This window comes from Protopterus annectens, chromosome 4.part0 (genome assembly GCF_019279795.1).
Source record: "Protopterus annectens isolate FY-2018-M chromosome 4.part0, PAN1.0, whole genome shotgun sequence".
Taxonomy (NCBI): Eukaryota; Metazoa; Chordata; order Ceratodontiformes; family Protopteridae; genus Protopterus; species Protopterus annectens.
The window spans coordinates 939,364,113-939,383,601 of record NC_056733.1 but is presented as its reverse complement, the minus strand read 5'-3'; the positions used below and the strand labels follow the sequence as shown (position 1 = coordinate 939,383,601).

The 19,489-nt window shown below is 35.5% G+C and overlaps 1 protein-coding gene across 2 annotated transcripts in view; it reads right to left on the bottom strand.

Annotated features, from left to right (window-relative positions):
• Positions 1-19,489, bottom strand: part of HIP1R (huntingtin interacting protein 1 related) — a 2,955,354-nt gene that overhangs the window by 866,081 nt on the left and 2,069,784 nt on the right. For both annotated transcript variants that reach the window (XM_044068914.1, XM_044068915.1), the window contains exon 22: positions 15,124-15,260. In XM_044068914.1, the coding sequence (XP_043924849.1) occupies positions 15,124-15,260 (137 nt within the window). The remainder of the gene's footprint in view (positions 1-15,123; positions 15,261-19,489) is intronic.

The window sequence follows — 19,489 nt, the reverse complement described above, 5'->3', positions numbered from 1 at the left end:
TATTATGTATTTTCTGAAGGATATGAAGTCTGAAAGTCAAATGCCTGTTATTTAGTATTATTTAGTTACTTAAATCCACAATCACTTGCCAGAAAACCACAAATTTTATGTGGAACAGGATAAAAATATGAGGCAAAAATCTGGACATTCTGGAGAAATCTGGACAGTTGAGAGGTAATGGAGGGACGGCAAACATTTGACAACATTAATAGAACAATGATGATCCAGAGGGAAGCAGAATGTAAGAAAATACCATTGTTGACAGATCTTGATGCAGAGAAAGCACTGGACAGAGTAAGCTGGAATTTTATGAGTAGGGTAATGGATGCATCTGCATTTTCTGATGCTATAATAAGCTTAATTAGAAGGATATATGAGGGATCAGAGGCAAAAAACAAAGTGGGATGGTTCTGCTCTGATAACTTGTGCCTGAACAGGGGAACTAGACAGGTATATCCTCTTTCCCTTTTGTTACCCGTTTTATATTTAGAACCCCTGGCAAAGAAAATAAGGGGCTGAGAAATTCAATGACATAATTGGTATGGTAGTCAAGAACAGCTGGCTTTACTTACACACATTACTTTGTACCTGATGGCACCAGAAAAGGACATCTGAATGTTGTGGAACATTCTGACACGGTTGCATTTTTATCAGGATATAACAATCAATGAAGATAAAACTAAGACTATAACTAAGCTATGTATTCACACATGAATTGGTTCAGCAATACCCATATTTATGGGGACATAATAAAATGAAGTATTTAACGGGATAGATTAAAAAGAATTTGGTTATGGCTGCTAAGGATATGTGGGAAGAGACAACACAAAAGACGAAACAAAAACCAAAACAGTGGAAGCTTTTGCCCCTGGATATGGACAGTAAGAAACCAGCAGTAACAATGTTTTAGTCCCTTCAGTTTTATACGCAGATCAGGCAAATTTTTATAAACCAGAGTTGACACTGTGGATAGTAATTAACAAAGCAGGATTTTATTTAGGAGGACAAGAGTCAAGTGGGATAAGGTGATCCTCCCAAACGAACAAGGACATTTAGGACAACGTGATTTGAAGGAATATTTTAGAGCTACAGTTAAGGCTCTTACATATAACACAAGCAGAAAGCTACAATTCAGAGTGGAAAGCAATGAAGATGAAGTGGGAAGACGGAGGGATAATTCAGGAAGTAAGGAAAGAGTGGCATTTTGGATGCAGATCCTTAAGGAGAACAGCAGCAGCCAACATGGGAAAGAAGAATGGAGATTCTGCCAGCAGGGGTGACTGCAATTAGGGGCTCAGTGGATGCTGGGATTTACTGGAGAAAGCTGGTAAAGGAACAAAAGTACCAGGGACAAAGAAGGAAAGGTATCAGAATGGGAAGAGGCCAATAGGACACTTGGACTGCAGGCTAGAGACTGCCTTCCCTATCAGGGATTGATATCAGAATATACACAAAAAGAAAGGGATAGGGGAACACTAAATGAAAGACCTGCATTGGTTGAGTTTTTAATTGAATCTAGAATAGAAGCTGCTGTTAAAAAGGGATAAATAGTAGGGCATATAAAACACTGCACGATAACTAAAGGAATCAGAGGGAATCAAAAAGACTGGGAAGAGAGATTACATAAGCAAAAATAAACAATGGGAAGACATATATATGGCTCCCAAATATGCAACAAAATCTAGAAGATTTAGGATTTCTGCCTGCTAGTGTTTACACAGAAATTTTTATACCCCAATCAGACTTTCCTCAGGTAGATGGTAAAATCTCTGAGGTTTAACGGGGAAGAAAGCGGTACAAGACAGCATATGTTCGCGGAGTGTAATGAGTTGGCAAACTAAAAAATTCCCTACAAAGTACTCGGTCAGAAATACTAGGTGAGCAAAGGAGTACAACAAAGGAATTTATTTTGAGCTGGGACACAGGATCTGAATCGCCTAGATATAATAAAACTTGTTAAGTTTAAATATGGTGGCTGCCAAAAAACAATTAGTAGAAAATGGAAATCAAAGTCTACAGCAACAATTCTTGCAGTATTAATATTGTAACAGAGATTAAAGAAAATGAAGTGGAAGTCTCTAGAAACAATTCTTGCAGTATTAATATTGTAACAGAGATTAAAGAAAATGAAGTGGAAGTCTTTAGAAACAATTCTTGCAGTATTAATATTGTAACAGAGATTAAAGAAAATGAAGTGGAAGTCTCTAGAAACAATTCTTGCAGTATTAATATTGTAACAGATTAAAGAAAATGAAGTGGAAGTCTCTAGAAACAATTCTTGCAGTATTAATATTATAACAGAGATAAAGAAAATGAAGTGGAAGTCTTTAGAAACAATTCTTGCAGTATTAATATTGTAACAGAGATTAAAGAAAATGAAGTGGAAGTCTTTAGAAACAATTCTTGCAGTATTAATATTATAACAGAGATAAAGAAAATGAAGTGGAAGTCTCTAGAAACAATTCTTGCAGTATTAATATTATAACAGAGATAAAGAAAATGAAGTGGAAGTCTTTAGAAACAATTCTTGCAGTATTAATATTGTAACAGAGATTAAAGAAAATGAAGTGGAAGTCTTTAGAAACAATTCTTGCAGTATTAATATTGTAACAGAGATTAAAGAAAATGAAGTGGAAGTCTCTAGAAACAATTCTTGCAGTATTAATATTTTAACAGAGATTAAAGAAAATGAAGTGGAAGTCTCTAGAAACAATTCTTGCAGTATTAATATTGTAACAGAGATTAAAGAAAATGAAGTGGAAGTCTCTAGAAACAATTCTTGCAGTATTAATATTGTAACAGAGACTAAAGAAAATGGAAGTGGAAGTCTTTACAAACAATTCTTGCAGTATTAATATTGTAACAGAGACTAAAGAAAATGCAAAATGCAGTGGAAGTCTTTAGAAACAATTCTTGCAGTATTAATATTGTAACAGAGATTAAAGAAAATGAAGTGGAAGTCTTTAGAAACAATTCTTGCAGTATTAATATTGTAACCGAGATTAAAGAAAATGAAGTGGAAGTCTTTAGAAACAATTCTTGCAGTATTAATATTGTAACAGAGATTAAAGAAAATGAAGTGGAAGTCTTTAGAAACAATTCTTGCAGTATTAATATTTTAACAGAGATTAAAGAAAATGAAGTGGAAGTCTCTAGAAAATGGCAGGAGTAAATTACATAAAAATGGAAATTAATGCAACAATACATGCCGGAAAATGCTTGGGAGGAGGAATGAGGTATAAAAGAAGGCAGGAACTGAACAATTTATGCACTGCTGCTTTGATTTGATGGTAGAGAAAATTATATCTTGTGTACATTTGTAAATCTGAACTTGTAAATATTTTCTGATTATTTTATGTAAACAAAAGTCTGTCTGTGCCACAACTGATAATTCAATAAAGGAATTTAAAAAAGAAAAAAAAAAAAGAAATGCTATCTATCCAAGTGAAACTGCTGTGAATTTGATGCAGAATCTTTGCTGAAACAACCTTATGAAACGATACTTCCAGTTCCACTATTTTTTTAATGCTGTAAATCGTTTTTTTTTTTTGCAACAGTTACATCAACTAGAACAGTGCCAGAGCTAAAAGCCATTATGCATTCAGAGCATCACACTGTTTTTCCAAGTATCTTTCTTACAGTGGCACTCTGATCATCAAAACAGTTTACTGGACTTCCTTTCATTCCTTTTACCTGAAGGTTCAGCTTATGCCCCACAGACCAGAGATCATCCCAGAACTGGAAGCTGTCTGCTGGCTATAGATCTGGAAAGCATCTCAAGTATGTCATGACTGTTGGCACATCAGTGGCATTTACTGCACTAAGATTACCCGCCATAAATCATTCACACAGTTGGCTCCTCTGATGTGTGTATTCCAGGCCATATGCCTAATCTCAGACTACAGTCATGCTGTGTCAGGAGTAAACACAGCTTGGCCTTTACACCACTTACTTCCTGACACTCAACATCCACTGTGAGTGCTTCCATGGATCAAAGCTGCCTCCCTCCTCACAGAAAAGTGGAGCCAGCATCAGCCACTCAGTCAGGGGCATGCTGCTCTGACCAGCTTCTCCAGTGCCGGACATGCTAGCTCATCACTGGGTCATTCAGGCTACAGTTAGGGCTTTACTTCTTTCTGCTGTGGAGTTAGCCCCACCTTACACTGCATTTTATAAACAGATGATTTTCTTTCTACCAACCATTCTCTGATTCTCCTGCATTTAGAAAGTTCAGCTACCAAGAAGAGCACAAACATCTCAAAATGGATACTAAAAGACAACAATTTTGCCTGCATTAACCAGGACAAAGAACTTCATAAAATCAGCTCAGTGTTTTGATTATACTATAGCTAACAAACTGGGAGCTTCACTGAGATGGTACACCATTCCTGACTATACTCCGAGCTGAAAAGGGTTATAATTATGTGGATAAAGTGAATCTGTCACTGCAAAACACATTCAAAAAGTGTGGCAATATCCACATCTTTTTCCATTGTGTTTCTTCTGCTACTACATGCAAGGAAGCAACCTAATTAGCAGTTCATGACATTTTCAAAACAACGCACTCTATGCTTTCTCTAAGACCAGGTGTTCTTCAGCTATGGCGGCTGCCCAGAGGAGTACAGCCTGAGTTTCCACCCAGCATATGGATTCATCCTTTTGGATTCTACTCAACCAGACAACTGTCAAAATGACATACTATAATACACCTCTGCGATGCTCACTTCACAGGATGAATTTAATTTTTATAATAGTATTTACAGCTTTCCTCCGTCCATTCCTTTACTAACTTTACTTATAATTACTCAGTGGTACTAGTTTTGTTCCACATCAAACTGAAAAAACAACTTTGCTCAGTGAACTGAGCAGTGACTGGAACATTTACAGTCCTCTTTAGTTAATGTCAGTCACCATGCCAATACAAGGCATTATCCTGTTCCCTGGAAACGACTGTGATGGTAGGAAAGCAGAACAATTCCTGTTTAATTACAACACAGTCTTCTTTCTTTGGTCTTCATCAAGGAATTCTTACAGCTGGATACAGTGGGAAAACCTGATGCCATCCACCAGTGGGGTCAGTATGGTGTTTCCTAGTGAGAGATACAACTTAAGTCACCATTTAATGAAAGAGGAGTGTTAGAAACTGCCCCTGTTGTTGGCTTTCTGTGTCTCAAGGCTGTTTCTGTTACTGTGGAATCAGCTTCAGAACGTGGTAGTTCTTCCCCGGGGTTATGTATACATGTATTACTCCTGCAGCCAATCTCAGCCTCTACAGCTGTATCTCATTACTTACAAGAAAACAAAACTAGTCAAAGACTGCAACTTAGTCAGCTATGCAGTTCAGGAAGATACCTGTGAAGAGGAGGAACATTCGGTCACTTACCCCTATGCTGAGTACCACACACAACTGTATGTTAAACAGAAATTAGAAATACAGTTTAATGGGCTGCAGTCCTAATATACACAGACATACCTATTTTCTAAAGTACAACCACTGCGCACATCTAAGCAGACACTACAAACTGTACAAACTATTCTGAACCTCAAGGGCTGCATTTTACAATTTAATAAACTATACCACTTCCTGGAACAATCACAAATTATTTTATTCAGGGGTTTCCTCAAAAAATCCTCTTGAATCGGGCATCACAGAATAAGCAAGTGTGCCATAAGCTTTTCCAAGCACGACTACAGAACTGTGAACGTCCTCAATTATACAGTCAAACATCATTAAATTACAAATATCATGTTTCATGTCTGTCTTAGTTACAAAAAGAGAAAAACATTCTGACAACTATCAATAAGCTAATTAAGACGACTGCATGGGATTAAGGCAGTCACTACTTTAAATTAATGATTTATTGCCAAAGTGTTAACAGCTGTATCTCAAGTTTTCTAATCAGAATTCTGTGTACATTTAGCAGCCAGGGATGCCAATACTTCTGACACACACACTTTTCTTCATACCAGGATGAGTTCCATTCCAATACTACACCAAATAAAACAATTACACACAGAATTTGTGTAAAGGATACCAAATTCCAGCTAAAGAAAACAGCATCTCTTCCACATCCATTACCTGCTGCAAGACAAGGAAGAACAACAGAACCTTCTGATACACAGATGTGCTTTCACAGAGCCTCTGTGGAATAAAAGATTATTTCCTACCAAACTGCAAGAACACAATCAAAATGCAGTCAATAAAAAAAGTATAAGAAACACGGAAAAACAAAGGTCACACCATGATACATTTTTGGCAGAATTCAAGATCCAAGTATCTAATTGTCCTGAGAAAAGCCATAAGCTATAAGGAATTATGGATTGTGCTGAAACACAGATGTCCTTCAGAGAAATGCTAAAACCAAGGCATCATCTACTTGAGTTAGTGGTAGCTTACGTGAATGTAAAAGATCTCATGGCACTTACTGAAATGAGTAGGGGTCCTTTATTTACATACAAAAATATCTTATTTACAAAATATTTACAAATATTTACAGATGTATAAATATATAGATACAAGTCTGTTTATACATATTCAAAATTTCCTTTACAATCATACTAAATTTTCATCACTATTAGATCTCCACTCCTTTTTCCATAACCAGCATCTGATTTTACTCAGTACTCCTGATAAAATGCATTTATCATTAAACATAATTGCATTTATTCTTTCATTCCATATAACAAAATATATACTTCACTTCTATTCTTTATATCCATATTTAATCATATCCATGTTTATTTTATCAACCTATTTACATACTTTTCCCCGTAGCTTTTTTACTCTTTTACATTTTCTTCTTCCCAACAATGTAAACATATTCTTATATCTTTTGTTTTTATATGGCACTTTGCCTTTTAATGGCAATTTATCTATTACCAGTCTCCACAAAAAGTCTTTAGATTCACATTACAGTGTTGTGGAACATATTGAGAGTTTCAAATCTTCTCGGGATACAAAATTAATGAAGCTTAAACACAGGCAATAACTGTAACTTATGTACCCACACATGACCTGGTTCAGCAACATCCTTATTTATGGGGACATGATAAAATGAAGTATTTGGGAGTATGGATTAAAAATGATTCTGGTGTGGCAGCTAAGGATATGTGGGAAGAGACTAAACAAAAGCTAATACAAAAATGGAGAAAATGGAAGCTCCGTTATATAGATATAGACAGTAAGATACAAGCAGTAAAAATGGTTTTGGTCCCTTTAGACTTATACACGTCAGGCATATTTTATCAATCAGAGTAGTTTTTTGGATAGCAATTAATAAAAGGCTGAAGACTTTATCTAGGAGGGGAAGCCAGCACGAGTCACGTGTAATACTTTTACTCTTTTTCCATGCTTCAAAATTTATCATACTTATATTTATATAATTTACTACTAACCTCTCATCTTTTCATTATCCACTTTAATATTTAGTACACATTTAATGAAGCAATATATACCACTGGGTTAATTAGCCTTAAACCTCCTCCTTCATTTACATACAAAACTCTTTTTACTGGGCTTAATCTAGAACCTCATATAATGAAAAATCATTTGCAATAATTCCTTTTCAAATACTGCTGGCAACATGACTTGCTAAGTATGCGATTTTTCTTATCAGTACTGAATTTAACAAATAAGCTTTTTTTTCCGAATCATTTAAGTGTTCTCCAGAAAAGTCTGGTTTGTTTTATTTCTTTTGTTTTTCCCCACTGAATGTTACTTTCTCCTTTATTCTCAAATTTTATACCCAACACATAAATTTAATTCACTGTAAAATATATACTTCATATCTGTACTACAACACCTAAACTTTACCTTTCTCTATTTCAAGCCGTCCCTGTCACCTCTAGATACTCATTTGTGCAAATTATTACTTTTTAATTCAATTTATTACAGTGTCATCTGCATGTGTTAACAGAACTAGAATTCTTAACCCATCAGGTGTTATATGCCCTGCTTCCTTTCTTCTGTAATTTATTTCACATATCTCATTCATAACCAATGTAAAGAATATAGAACTCATTGGGCACCCCTATTTTACACCACTTTTCAAATATACCTTTTGGCTTAACCAGCCATTTACAAATATTTTTACTTTATTATTACTATATGCTGACATACATAATGTCTTAACTTTCTCACATACATTATATTCGTTCATTATTACCCATAAGATTTCATAGCCAATTGTGTCAAATGCCTTATTAAGGTTTCCTATCATGAATTTTTCTCTTTTCTTGTCACAACATCATCCACAATTTCTCTATCATTAATAATTCTTGACAAGCCTTCCTCTTTATATTGCATACAATATCTTCCATAATACTTCCATTTTAGTTTGAAATATCTCGCATTATTTTCATAAAGATCTTATAATCATTATTATTCAATACTATCAGTCTCCATTTTTAGTTGTTTTCTCTCTTCCTTCTTCCTTATGAATTTAAGTTTTCCACTACACTATTCGTTATACATAAAACCTTCATTCAACCATTCATTCAAAATCTTTGAAAAATATTTTGCCAATCCCTTAAATTTTTATACAGTTCATGCCGTATTCCAGTTGGTCTTGCAGCCAAATCTATGTTTCCTTTTCCTAATACTTTGTCTAGCTCATTTAAAGAAATCTCCTTTTCCAGTTATTTTCTTTTTTCTGTTGACTTTTTTTACTACATTCTTTTTTCTTTAAATATTTCTTGTACATGTTGTACTACACTATTCATAACATTTCCTGAGTTCTTTCTAGTTCTCCTTTTATGTTTATTTCTCTTATTACACTATCTTACTTTACTAATCTGCGTAATTAACTCAACATTGCTTCTCTTTTTTCCTTATAAAAAAGTATTTGCTTATATAACAATTTTTGTATTTTTTCTTAATTGTTTCATATAATTCTTTTTCAAAGTACTTTCTGTCATTATGTTCTAAATCTCCCAATGTATCATTATATTTTATATCTTTTTACTTTTCTCACATCAAATTGCTACTCTAAAAAAAAAACTTTTTTATATATTTTTCCTTAAATATTCACCATTCAGACCAATTTTTATAAAATGTTCTCGTAGTAATATGATCTTTGCATAATGGTGTTATTAATCTCTTTCCTTCTTCATTCCTTGCTTTCTCATCTATCCTTTTTATCGGTTTGCCTAGTTTTATACGTTGTTTTCCTTTATCTCTAGCAATAGCAAGACAAACAGAAATTCCTGTTTCAACTACCTTACCTTTTCCTGTAACTAAACCTTCTAATACTACAAAATAATCTATCAGTCCATGAAATTCTGTCCCAAAGTTTTAACTTAACTACATCTTAGATCTTCTAACATTTTTCTTACATTATTTCCTTTCTTTTTATACTTGCCTCTTAAATTACAATTAAAGTCTCCTATTATTATAATATTCACCACATAGTCTAAAATCTATCAAAATAAGCTTCCTTTTATTTACAATTAATATAAGCATACAATGCTATAATTCTATATACTTTCTCTTTCTACTTTAAATCTACAATGGTTAATCCTCCCATTTTTGCTAAAGTTACATCTAATAACTTTACAGTATTTCTACAGAATATGGCTATTCCAGGACATCTGTTCCCCAAATTCCAGATTATCTTTCCTCCCCACAGTTTCTCTGTTTGTGACTTTTGTTTGTTAACAATCTTGGGCCTTCTAATATAACAAACATCTACAGCCATGCCTCTCAACTTCCCAGATTTTTCATAGAATATCTAGATTGTTACATCATATTTTGGTCTGTTCCACATAAAATCTGTGGTTTTCTACCAAATAACTGAAGACTGAAGTCACTTAATGGCATGCATGTGAGTTTCAGACTTCATGTCCTTCAGAAAATGCATGCTGGCACAAATTCTATTATTCTAACAATTAAGTTTATACGAGCAATAACTAAAATTTTCCCTATTTTTAAACATATGTCCCCATTATTTCAAGCTTTGCCCAGATTTCCTGCAGTAAGACGTTGAGAAGTATATCCACACTGCATGTATTACACCACTCCAGAATCACTATTCTTCTTACTATATTTGTAATACTAATCACAATTATAGAAAGCACTCTAAAATTGTAACTTCCCTTTTCTTTAGATTCATGGTTTCATAGGTTGATGGCTAATTAATAGCCTAGCTTTCTTAACAGGCCATTCTAAATCTAGCCAATTTTCCTCCCAAAGGTCAGAATTAACACTGCCCCTTCTGTCTGTGAGTCAAACTCCTGAACCATTATATCAACCCCCAATCATTAGCTGTATACATTCTTTTTTCTTTTGTAGTTCTCTTTAAATTTTATTTTTTTTTTGTCTTTTACCCTTTTACAAACAAGATTCTTTTTTATTTTACTATTATATATTCATCACTTATTTAGAACCTTCTTCTATATCCTCTATTTTTTCTCATTTAATTTTTCGATTTCTACTACAGTTTCTTCTCCTTGTTCGTTTTCCTTGCTCTAATTTTCATTTTGCAATCCATCCATAAATGTCCATTGTTGTTACATTTATAACATTTCAATTCATATTTTTGCATTATGTCCCATTTCCCCACACATATAACGTTTTCTTTTGTCACAGTTACTTAGCAAATGCCCTTTGACACAAAAATGTTGCAAAAGCATGTTTTGGGTTTTCCCCAGTATTTTATAACAACCTTATTCCCCTCCACCTTTACCATGCTTTTATGTATATTTTTTTGTTCTCTTTCTATGTTTAAAACAATATTACAATCCCATACACCAGTCCATAAACCTCTTTTTTCATAATTTTTTTGCATTATCCAGTACTTCTTTACATAAAGTGTTTCAAATATCCTTTCAAAGTCTGTCTTTCCACCATTGTTTGAAATTGTACACAAATTTTCTTTTTTGTTTCCCTGTTAAATGTTTTTATTACATAAAAGACTCCATGGGTTACAGTCTTTCTTTTTTTCATATTCTTCAAGAAACATTTCCATTGAAAAACAGTCCCATCTATAATGTCACAAATATCTATTTGTTAATAAGAGCAAATGCTCTTACCTCATGTCCTTTTACACCCAAAGGGGCGATTAAATTGTCCCACACTTCGAACTTGTCCATTACTTTGTCTTATTTTCTTTGAATCCTTACAATGTACTTCCATGTTTCATGTTCTTCTGCCTTTTCTACTACTCTACCTTTGGCTTCTTTTACTTTCTCAGCGTACGTGTTCTTTTTCATCTTACCACTAATCTACAGGATTGTCTCTGTACCCTCCTTTTGTATTTTCTCTATAATGTCCCCCCAGGAAACATCTCTATTTTCTGGCTCACTCTGCACCGCCCTTTCTTTAAATAAACCATCCCACAATCCTCCCGACTGGAGGGTTATAATTATACAGCCATCATTTGGCTAACTCTGCACCACCCTTTCTTTAAGTAAATCATCCCGAAGCCATCCCGACTGGGGGGGGGGTGTAATTATACAGCCATCATATATTAACAGACTTCTTTCAAACACTTCCTCAGAATCTTGCACAAGTGCAGTCTCAGTATTTGCTTTCTCCTCCATTTCTTTTGCCACTCCATCATCTCCTTCTATCACCATTTGCATTCATGTTTCTCTGGGCTACCTCTGTTGTAATGTAAACAGGAAGTCCTCCTACAAAATGGGTTCCAATGGCAACATTTACGAGTAGGGGAAGTCCTCTGATGCCCTGGTCAAACTTTCTCTAGCAGTATAAATGTCACCTTGGGCATGCCTTGAAAAGAGGCAACTAGCCTGGTGAGACTAACTGGATTAAAAAAGGATAAATAAAATAAAATACACTCCTTGTTCTAGTGTATGAATTGTATTTATTTATTTATTTCAGCTTGATGACCGGGGAAGTCCACTGGGCCAAGAAGAGCCTGTTTTCAGTGGAGACCTGGGGAGAAAAGCTCCTATGACAAATAAACAAGTAAATTACAAATATATACAAAGCAGTGTGATTAGTTACATCAAGCTGACAATACAGTGCAATACATATGAGACATAATACAACACATGCAAGGAAATACAGGTCATAGAACAGCGGTGGGAAGTTTTTGTAAGTACGCAGTTATAGTACATATTATATGTAATAAAATCACAGTTTTAGATATAAAAGGAGATCTAACAAGGTTAGCCACAGTGCAGCAGGAGACTGTCCTTTGTAGGTAGTGGAAAGAAGTAGTAGGCAATGTAGTGATATGAGAATTGGGCGTGGTAGGGGTTAGAACAGTTAGGGAAGACATTTATGTAGGAGAGTTGCATGGGCATGTCCATACTGAAGCAAGCTGTGAGAATAGGAGAGATTTTTTTTACTAAATATTTGCTCTTAACTGTATCAGTCATGGCAAAAACAGGAAGTCAGAGCAAGCAGAGGGGACAGACATTGATGATTTCACTTCGATCTCAGTAACTGTCACACCTGAGCTAGACATATGGCACTAGCAGATGTGGTTCAGCAAAAAATCGGCACCATCTGAGGTAAGACACAGGATTACGACTGTGTCCAATTACAACAAACTCACTATGTGTTCAGGACAATGACTTGGCATACAACAGAAAGAACGACAATGGACAGTACTACCGAGATGATAAAGCTTATGTTACGTCAATGCAGACAATTTAACAGCAGGAAAAGTAAGAAGGGCAAACCACAACTCAGCTTTAACAGTAAAAATCCCTCTTTTCCAAAGCAGCACTGCAATCACTACGCAAAGCCTACAACGATGAGGGCAGCAGTTGTACAACCAGAGAGAGTCGACTAAATTACAATGATTTACACCATCACTACGCAAAGCCTACAATGATGAGGGCAGCAATTGTACAACCAGAGAGAGTCGACTAAATTACGATGATTTACACCATCACTACGCAAAGCCTACAATGATGAGGGCAGCAACTGTACAACCAGAGAGAGTAGACTAAATTACGATGATTTACACCATCACTACGCAAAGCCTACAATGATGAGGGCAGCAATTGTACAACCAGAAAGAGTCGACTAAATTACAATGATTTACACCATCACTACGCAAAGCCTACAATGATGAGGGCAGCAACTGTACAACCAGAGAGAGAGTCGACTAAATTACGATGATTTACGCCATCACTATGCAAAGCCTACAATGATGAGGGCAGCAATTGTACAACCAGAGAGAGTCGACTAAATTACGATTATTTACACCATCACTACGCAAAGCCTACAATGATGAGGGCAGCAATTGTACAACCAGAGAGAGTCGACTAAATTATGATTATTTACAGAATAAAACTGCTAGCACAGTGGTGCACAGAAAAACAGTCCACGTACAATCAGAGTAGACTAAATTATGATTTACAGAATAAAGCTGCTAGTACAGTGGTGCACAGAGAAAGAGTTCACGTACAACCAGAGAGAGTAGACTAAATTATGATTATTTACAGAATAAAACTGCTAGTACAGTGGTGCACAGAGAAAGAGCTCACGTACAACCAGAGAGAGTCGACTAAATTATGATTATTTACAGAATAAAACTGCTAGCACAGTGGTGCACAGAGAAAGAGTTCACATACAACCAGAGAGAGTCGACTAAATTATGATTATTTACAGAACAAAACTGCTAGCACAGTGGTGCACAGAGAAAGAGTTCACATACAACCAGAGAGAGTCGACTAAATTATGATTATTTACAGAACAAAACTGCTAGCACAGTGGTGCACAGAGAAAGAGTTCACATACAACCAGAGAGAGAGTCGACTAAATTATGATTATTTACAGAATAAAACTGCTAGTACAGTGGTGCACAGAGAAAGAGCTCACATACAACCAGAGAGAGTAGACTAAATTATGATTATTTACAGAATAAAACTGCTAGTACAGTGGAGCACAGAGAAAGCGCTCACATACAACCAGAGAGAGTCGACTAAATTATGATTATTTACAGAATAAAACTGCTAGTACAGTGGTGCACAGAGAAAGAGCTCACATACAACCAGAGAGAGTCGACTAAATTATGATTATTTACAGAATAAAACTGCTAGTACAGTGGTGCACAGAGAAAGAGCTCACATACAACCAGAGAGAGTCGACTAAATTATGTTTATTTACAGAATAAAACTGCTAGTACAGTGGTGCACAGAGAAAGAGCTCACATACAACCAGAGAGAGAGTCGACTAAATTATGATTATTTACAGAATAAAACTGCTAGTACAGTGGTACACAGAGAAAGAGCTCACATACAACCAGAGAGAGTCGACTAAATTATGTTTATTTACAGAATAAAACTGCTAGTACAGTGGTGCACAGAGAAAGAGCTCACATACAACCAGAGAGAGTCGACTAAATTATGATTATTTACAGAATAAAACTGCTAGTACAGTGGTGCACAGAGAAAGAGCTCACATACAACCAGAGAGTCGACTAAATTATGATTATTTACAGAATAAAACTGCTAGCACAGTAGTGCACAGAGAAAGAGCTCACATACAACCAGAGAGAGTCGACTAAATTATGATTATTTACAGAATAAAACTGCTAGTACAGTGGTGCACAGAGAAAGAGCTCACATACAACCAGAGAGAGTCGACTAAATTATAATTATTTACAGAATAAAACTGCTAGCACAGTGGTGCACAGAGAAAGAGCTCACATACAACCAGAGAGAGTTGACTAAATTATGATTATTTACAGAATAAAACTGCTAGTACAGTGGTGCACAGAGAAAGAGCTCACATACAACCAGACAGAGTCGACTAAATTATAATTATTTACAGAATAAAACTGCTAGCACAGTGGTGCACAGAGAAAGAGCTCACATACAACCAGAGAGAGTCGACTAAATTATGATTATTTACAGAATAAAACTGCTAGTACAGTGGTGCACAGAGAAAGAGCTCACATTTGCAAAAGTATTGACTGCCATTCAACTGCCATTCAACTTGGTTGCCAGTAGGAGGGTGATAGCTTATGATAGGCAGCTGACTTCTCATCCAAGTAGTGATTGTGGGTCTTGTTGCTGCCTAACAACCTGTGGTGGATACAAGAACCTGCACCAGAGTTAATTTAACTGCCTACTTTTATTACATTTAAGGAGTAATTTAAAGCAAGTAGCAGCATCCGCATGCACTAGAAAAGCAGAGTACACTACCTCTCCAAGACCAAGGATGTCCAGAATGGCCTTCCTCACAGCAGATGGGTCAGAATGTGCTAACGTCTGCTTATTCTTCAGTCCCTTCAGGTAAGTCAAGCTCTGCTCTCCACAAGTTCTGCAGGAGTCCATTAATCCTGAGGAGGTCAAATGACTCATTACAAACATTGACTCAATTCCTTCCACAGAAGTAAACAGACACAATAAAATGCAATTAAAATAAATGAATTTAATTAATTTTTCATACTAAATAGACTGCAATGGAAGGAGTCACTCAGTACACCACAGGTGACAAATCAAATATCTGGTCAATTATGATGCACCAAAATTAGTATATGCCAAACTACCAAAAGTGAAATGGTGGTGATGGTTCTCTTTAGCCATACATAACCCACCTCACAGTCTTAACTGAACAGGTTCATATATGTAAAGTTAGAGGAGTCTGGTGGATCAAGCCACAAGTTTCTAGTTAAATTGTGTTTTGTTGATTTTTACTGATAAAATATGAATCAAAGTTTTGTTAATCAATCCAAATGACAGATGGCTCAAATAAGAATTAAAACGCCATCAAAATAAAGACTATAAAGACAAAAAGAAAAACCCATAACACCAACGACTTAAGCTTATTCAATTACAAAACAAAGATGAGTAAGCACTTGGCATCTTTTTCAGTAAAATATTTCAGACCAAAGAACAAAGAGAAAAGGCACATTCGATTTCTGAAATTCAAATCACAATGCAAGAACGCCGAGTCCACGAATCCCAAATGTGATGAAATACACCTAAACGAACCACCAACAAATGCAACCAGCAAATACGTTGGCTAAAAAAATCTCAGTTTAATACATGTTGTTAAGCGATTTCACCCACATAAAAGTGAGCTTCATCAGAACATCATAGTACAATTTTTACACAGTTTAAATACCACTTTTGGCGCCAAAACTTGTTAGTAAATGTTTTGAATTAATTTAAAGTGCTATATCCACCAATGCTGTAATCAACCAAAACTTTCAAAATTCCATTGAATTCCCAACACGTAAACACCTACAATGTTATTAAATTTATACATTTAAAAAAATTATTTAAAAATATTTTAAAAAGTATGTGTAATTTAATTAAACCCAAAGTACTACTACCTATTCACTGTATTGAACCCAGATCCTTATACAAATCATTGACATCACATTTGTTTAATTCATCACATGGCTGATGAAGATTTAGTGAAAACTATAGGTCCCAAACCATCATTTGTATATAAAATGGGTTGTAACACTAAGATGTATTTGGAACGAGGGACAATTAAAAGTAATACAGACTGTTGTATGAAGCATACTTCAAAATGTGGATGCTGCAATCAATGCCACGTGATAAATGAAGATAAAGGGATTATTTTAAATAATATTAATAAAACTAGGATCAGGTTCAAACAAGGCAACTGCAATTCCAAATTTGTTATATATTTGGCAAATTGTATGATGTGTTCAGGATACTACATAGGGAAAACTGAAAGAAGTTTCAAGAAACGTATTTATGATCACCTACATAGTATCAGGAGGAAGGATGTAAACAATGCCCTTTCTAGACATATAGAGAAACATGGGGAAATGCACAGTTTTAGGTTTGGAATTTTGGAAAATATTGCAATAGTTCCTAGAGGTGGTAATCACAAGGCCACCTTGGGTTACAAAGAAATTTGGTGGCAATTATATACTGATGCCTCTACCCCACCGGGACTTAATGACCATATACCTATCAAACCTTTGTTAGTAAGGAAGTAATTAACGTATCATTAGTGTTTGGAATTTATTACTATACATTGACACAATAATGCCAATGTTAAAAATAGTACAGATGAGTAGTTTCTATATTGTTTTTGTATACTTTTTATTCCAAAATTATTCAGCAAGTCTTTTAGTAGTGCAATATTTGTAATTGTGATGAATTAAACAAATGTGATGTTAATGATTGTATAAGGATCTGGGTTCAGTTCTTTGGGTTTAATTAAATTACACATACTTTTTAAAATCTTTTTTAAATTATTTTTTTAAATGTATAAATTTAATAACATTTTAGGTGTTTATGTATTAGGAATTCAATGGAATTTTCAAAGTTTTGGTTGATTACAACATTGGTGGATATATCACTTTAAATTAATTCAAAACATTTACTATCAAGTTTTGGCGTCAAAAGTGGTATTTAAACTGTGTAAAAATTGTACTATGATGTTCTGATGAAGCTCACTTTTATGCGAGTGAAAGCGCTTAACAACATGTATTAAACTGAGATTTTTTAGCCAATGTATTTGCTGGTTGCATTTGTTGGTGGTTCGTTTGGGTGCATTTCATCACATTTGGGATTCGTGGACTCAGCGTTCTTACATTTTGTCAGTTACTTGTATTTTGTGTATGGAACGCTTCCCCGGTTCTGAAATTCAAATCAGGTGACAAAAAATACATAAACAAACACCGATCACGGTTTTAAAGGTTTTGCATTTAAAATTCATTTACAAGTCAGGACATCTTTGAACCTAGGAAGAAGCACTTGCATTTAATACTAGTCAATGAAAACAGTAGGTAACTAATAGTGCTTAGAGATAAGGCCTGGAAAGCATGGCACATCCAGGAAAATCGTCAACACTACAGATAGATAAGAAATAAAACCAAACACAGTAAAAGACCTGACAAAAAACTCCACTAGTTTAACTTACAGCAGGTCCACCAAAATAATCGTAAAAATTCTGGTCATCGGTCCAAAATCTACTAAATCCAGGCCAAAGTCAAAAACCCACTCCCTCCCCTGTAGACACTTCAACAGAAGCTAATAACTTTAATAAATAATTTCTTCAAACTGTACCTGGGTTATAAAAGACAATCCCACCATCAAATCAACCCACCTCCACTCACAAATCCCCATGGAAATCCACTAATCACTGAAACTGGTCTCTGCCTCCACAATAAGAAAATATCACCTAAAACTAAAAACTACAAACTCTGCTACAGACAACCTTCCACCTGAATTTCTAAAAATTGCACCTGAAGCTCTATCATATCCAGTATTTATGCTAATAATTAGATCCATTCTAGAATTTCATGTCCCAGCCGTTTGGAAGAAGGCATACATACTTCTTCTTCATAAAAGAGGACCATCTGCCGACTACTCCAACCTCAGACCAACTGCCAGTTCGCGCCATTATCTAAAATATTAGAGAAGTGTATCCACCCGCAATTACTGCAATACCCAACTACAAACAATATTCTCTCCCCTACCCATTTTTTATCCCAACTGCAGCACCAACACTGACTTACTTCACTTTGCTGATACTATTAATAAAAACAGAGACAGAAATATTGGAAACCTAGTAGCTTCTTTACTCCTAGACCTGTCCACAGCATTCAACACCATCTCTCGCCATAAACTACGAATTAAAACTCTCTACTCCTAGACCTGTCCACAGCATTCAACACCATCTCTCGCCATAAACTACGAATTAAAACTCTCTACTCCTAGACCGGTCCACAGCATTCAACACCATCTCTCGCCATAAACTACGAATTAAAACTCTCTACTCCTAGACCTGTCCACAGCATTCAACACCATCTCTCGCCATAAACTATGAATTAAAACTCTCTACTCCTAGACCTGTCCACAGCATTCAACACCATCTCTCGCCATAAACTATGAATTAAAACTCTCTACTCCTAGACCTGTCCACAGCATTCAACACCATCTCTCGCCATAAACTACGAATTAAAACTCTCTACTCCTAGACCTGTCCACAGCATTCAACACCATCTCTCGCCATAAACTACGAATTAAAACTCTCTACTCCTAGACCTGTCCACAGCATTCAACACCATCTCTCGCCATAAACTACGAATTAAAACTCTCTACTCCTTGACCTGTCCACAGCATTCAACACCATCTCTCGCCATAAACTATGAATTAAAACTCTCTGCTCGTAGACCTGTCCACAGAATTCAACACCATCTCTCGCCATAAACTATGAATTAAAACTCTCTACTCGTAGACCTGTCCACATCATTCAACACCATCTCTCGCCATAAACTATGAATTAAAACTCTCTACACCTAGACCTGTCCACAGCATTCAACACCATCTCTCGCCATAAACTATGAATTAAAACTCTCTACTCGTAGACCTGTCCACAGCATTCAACACCATCTCTCGCCATAAACTATGAATTAAAACTCTCTACTCCTAGACCTGTCCACAGCATTCAACACCATATCTCGCCATAAACTACGAATTAAAACTCTCTACTCCTAGACCTGTCCACAGCATTCAACACCATCTCTCGCCATAAACTACGAATTAAAACTCTCTACTCCTAGACCTGTCAACAGCA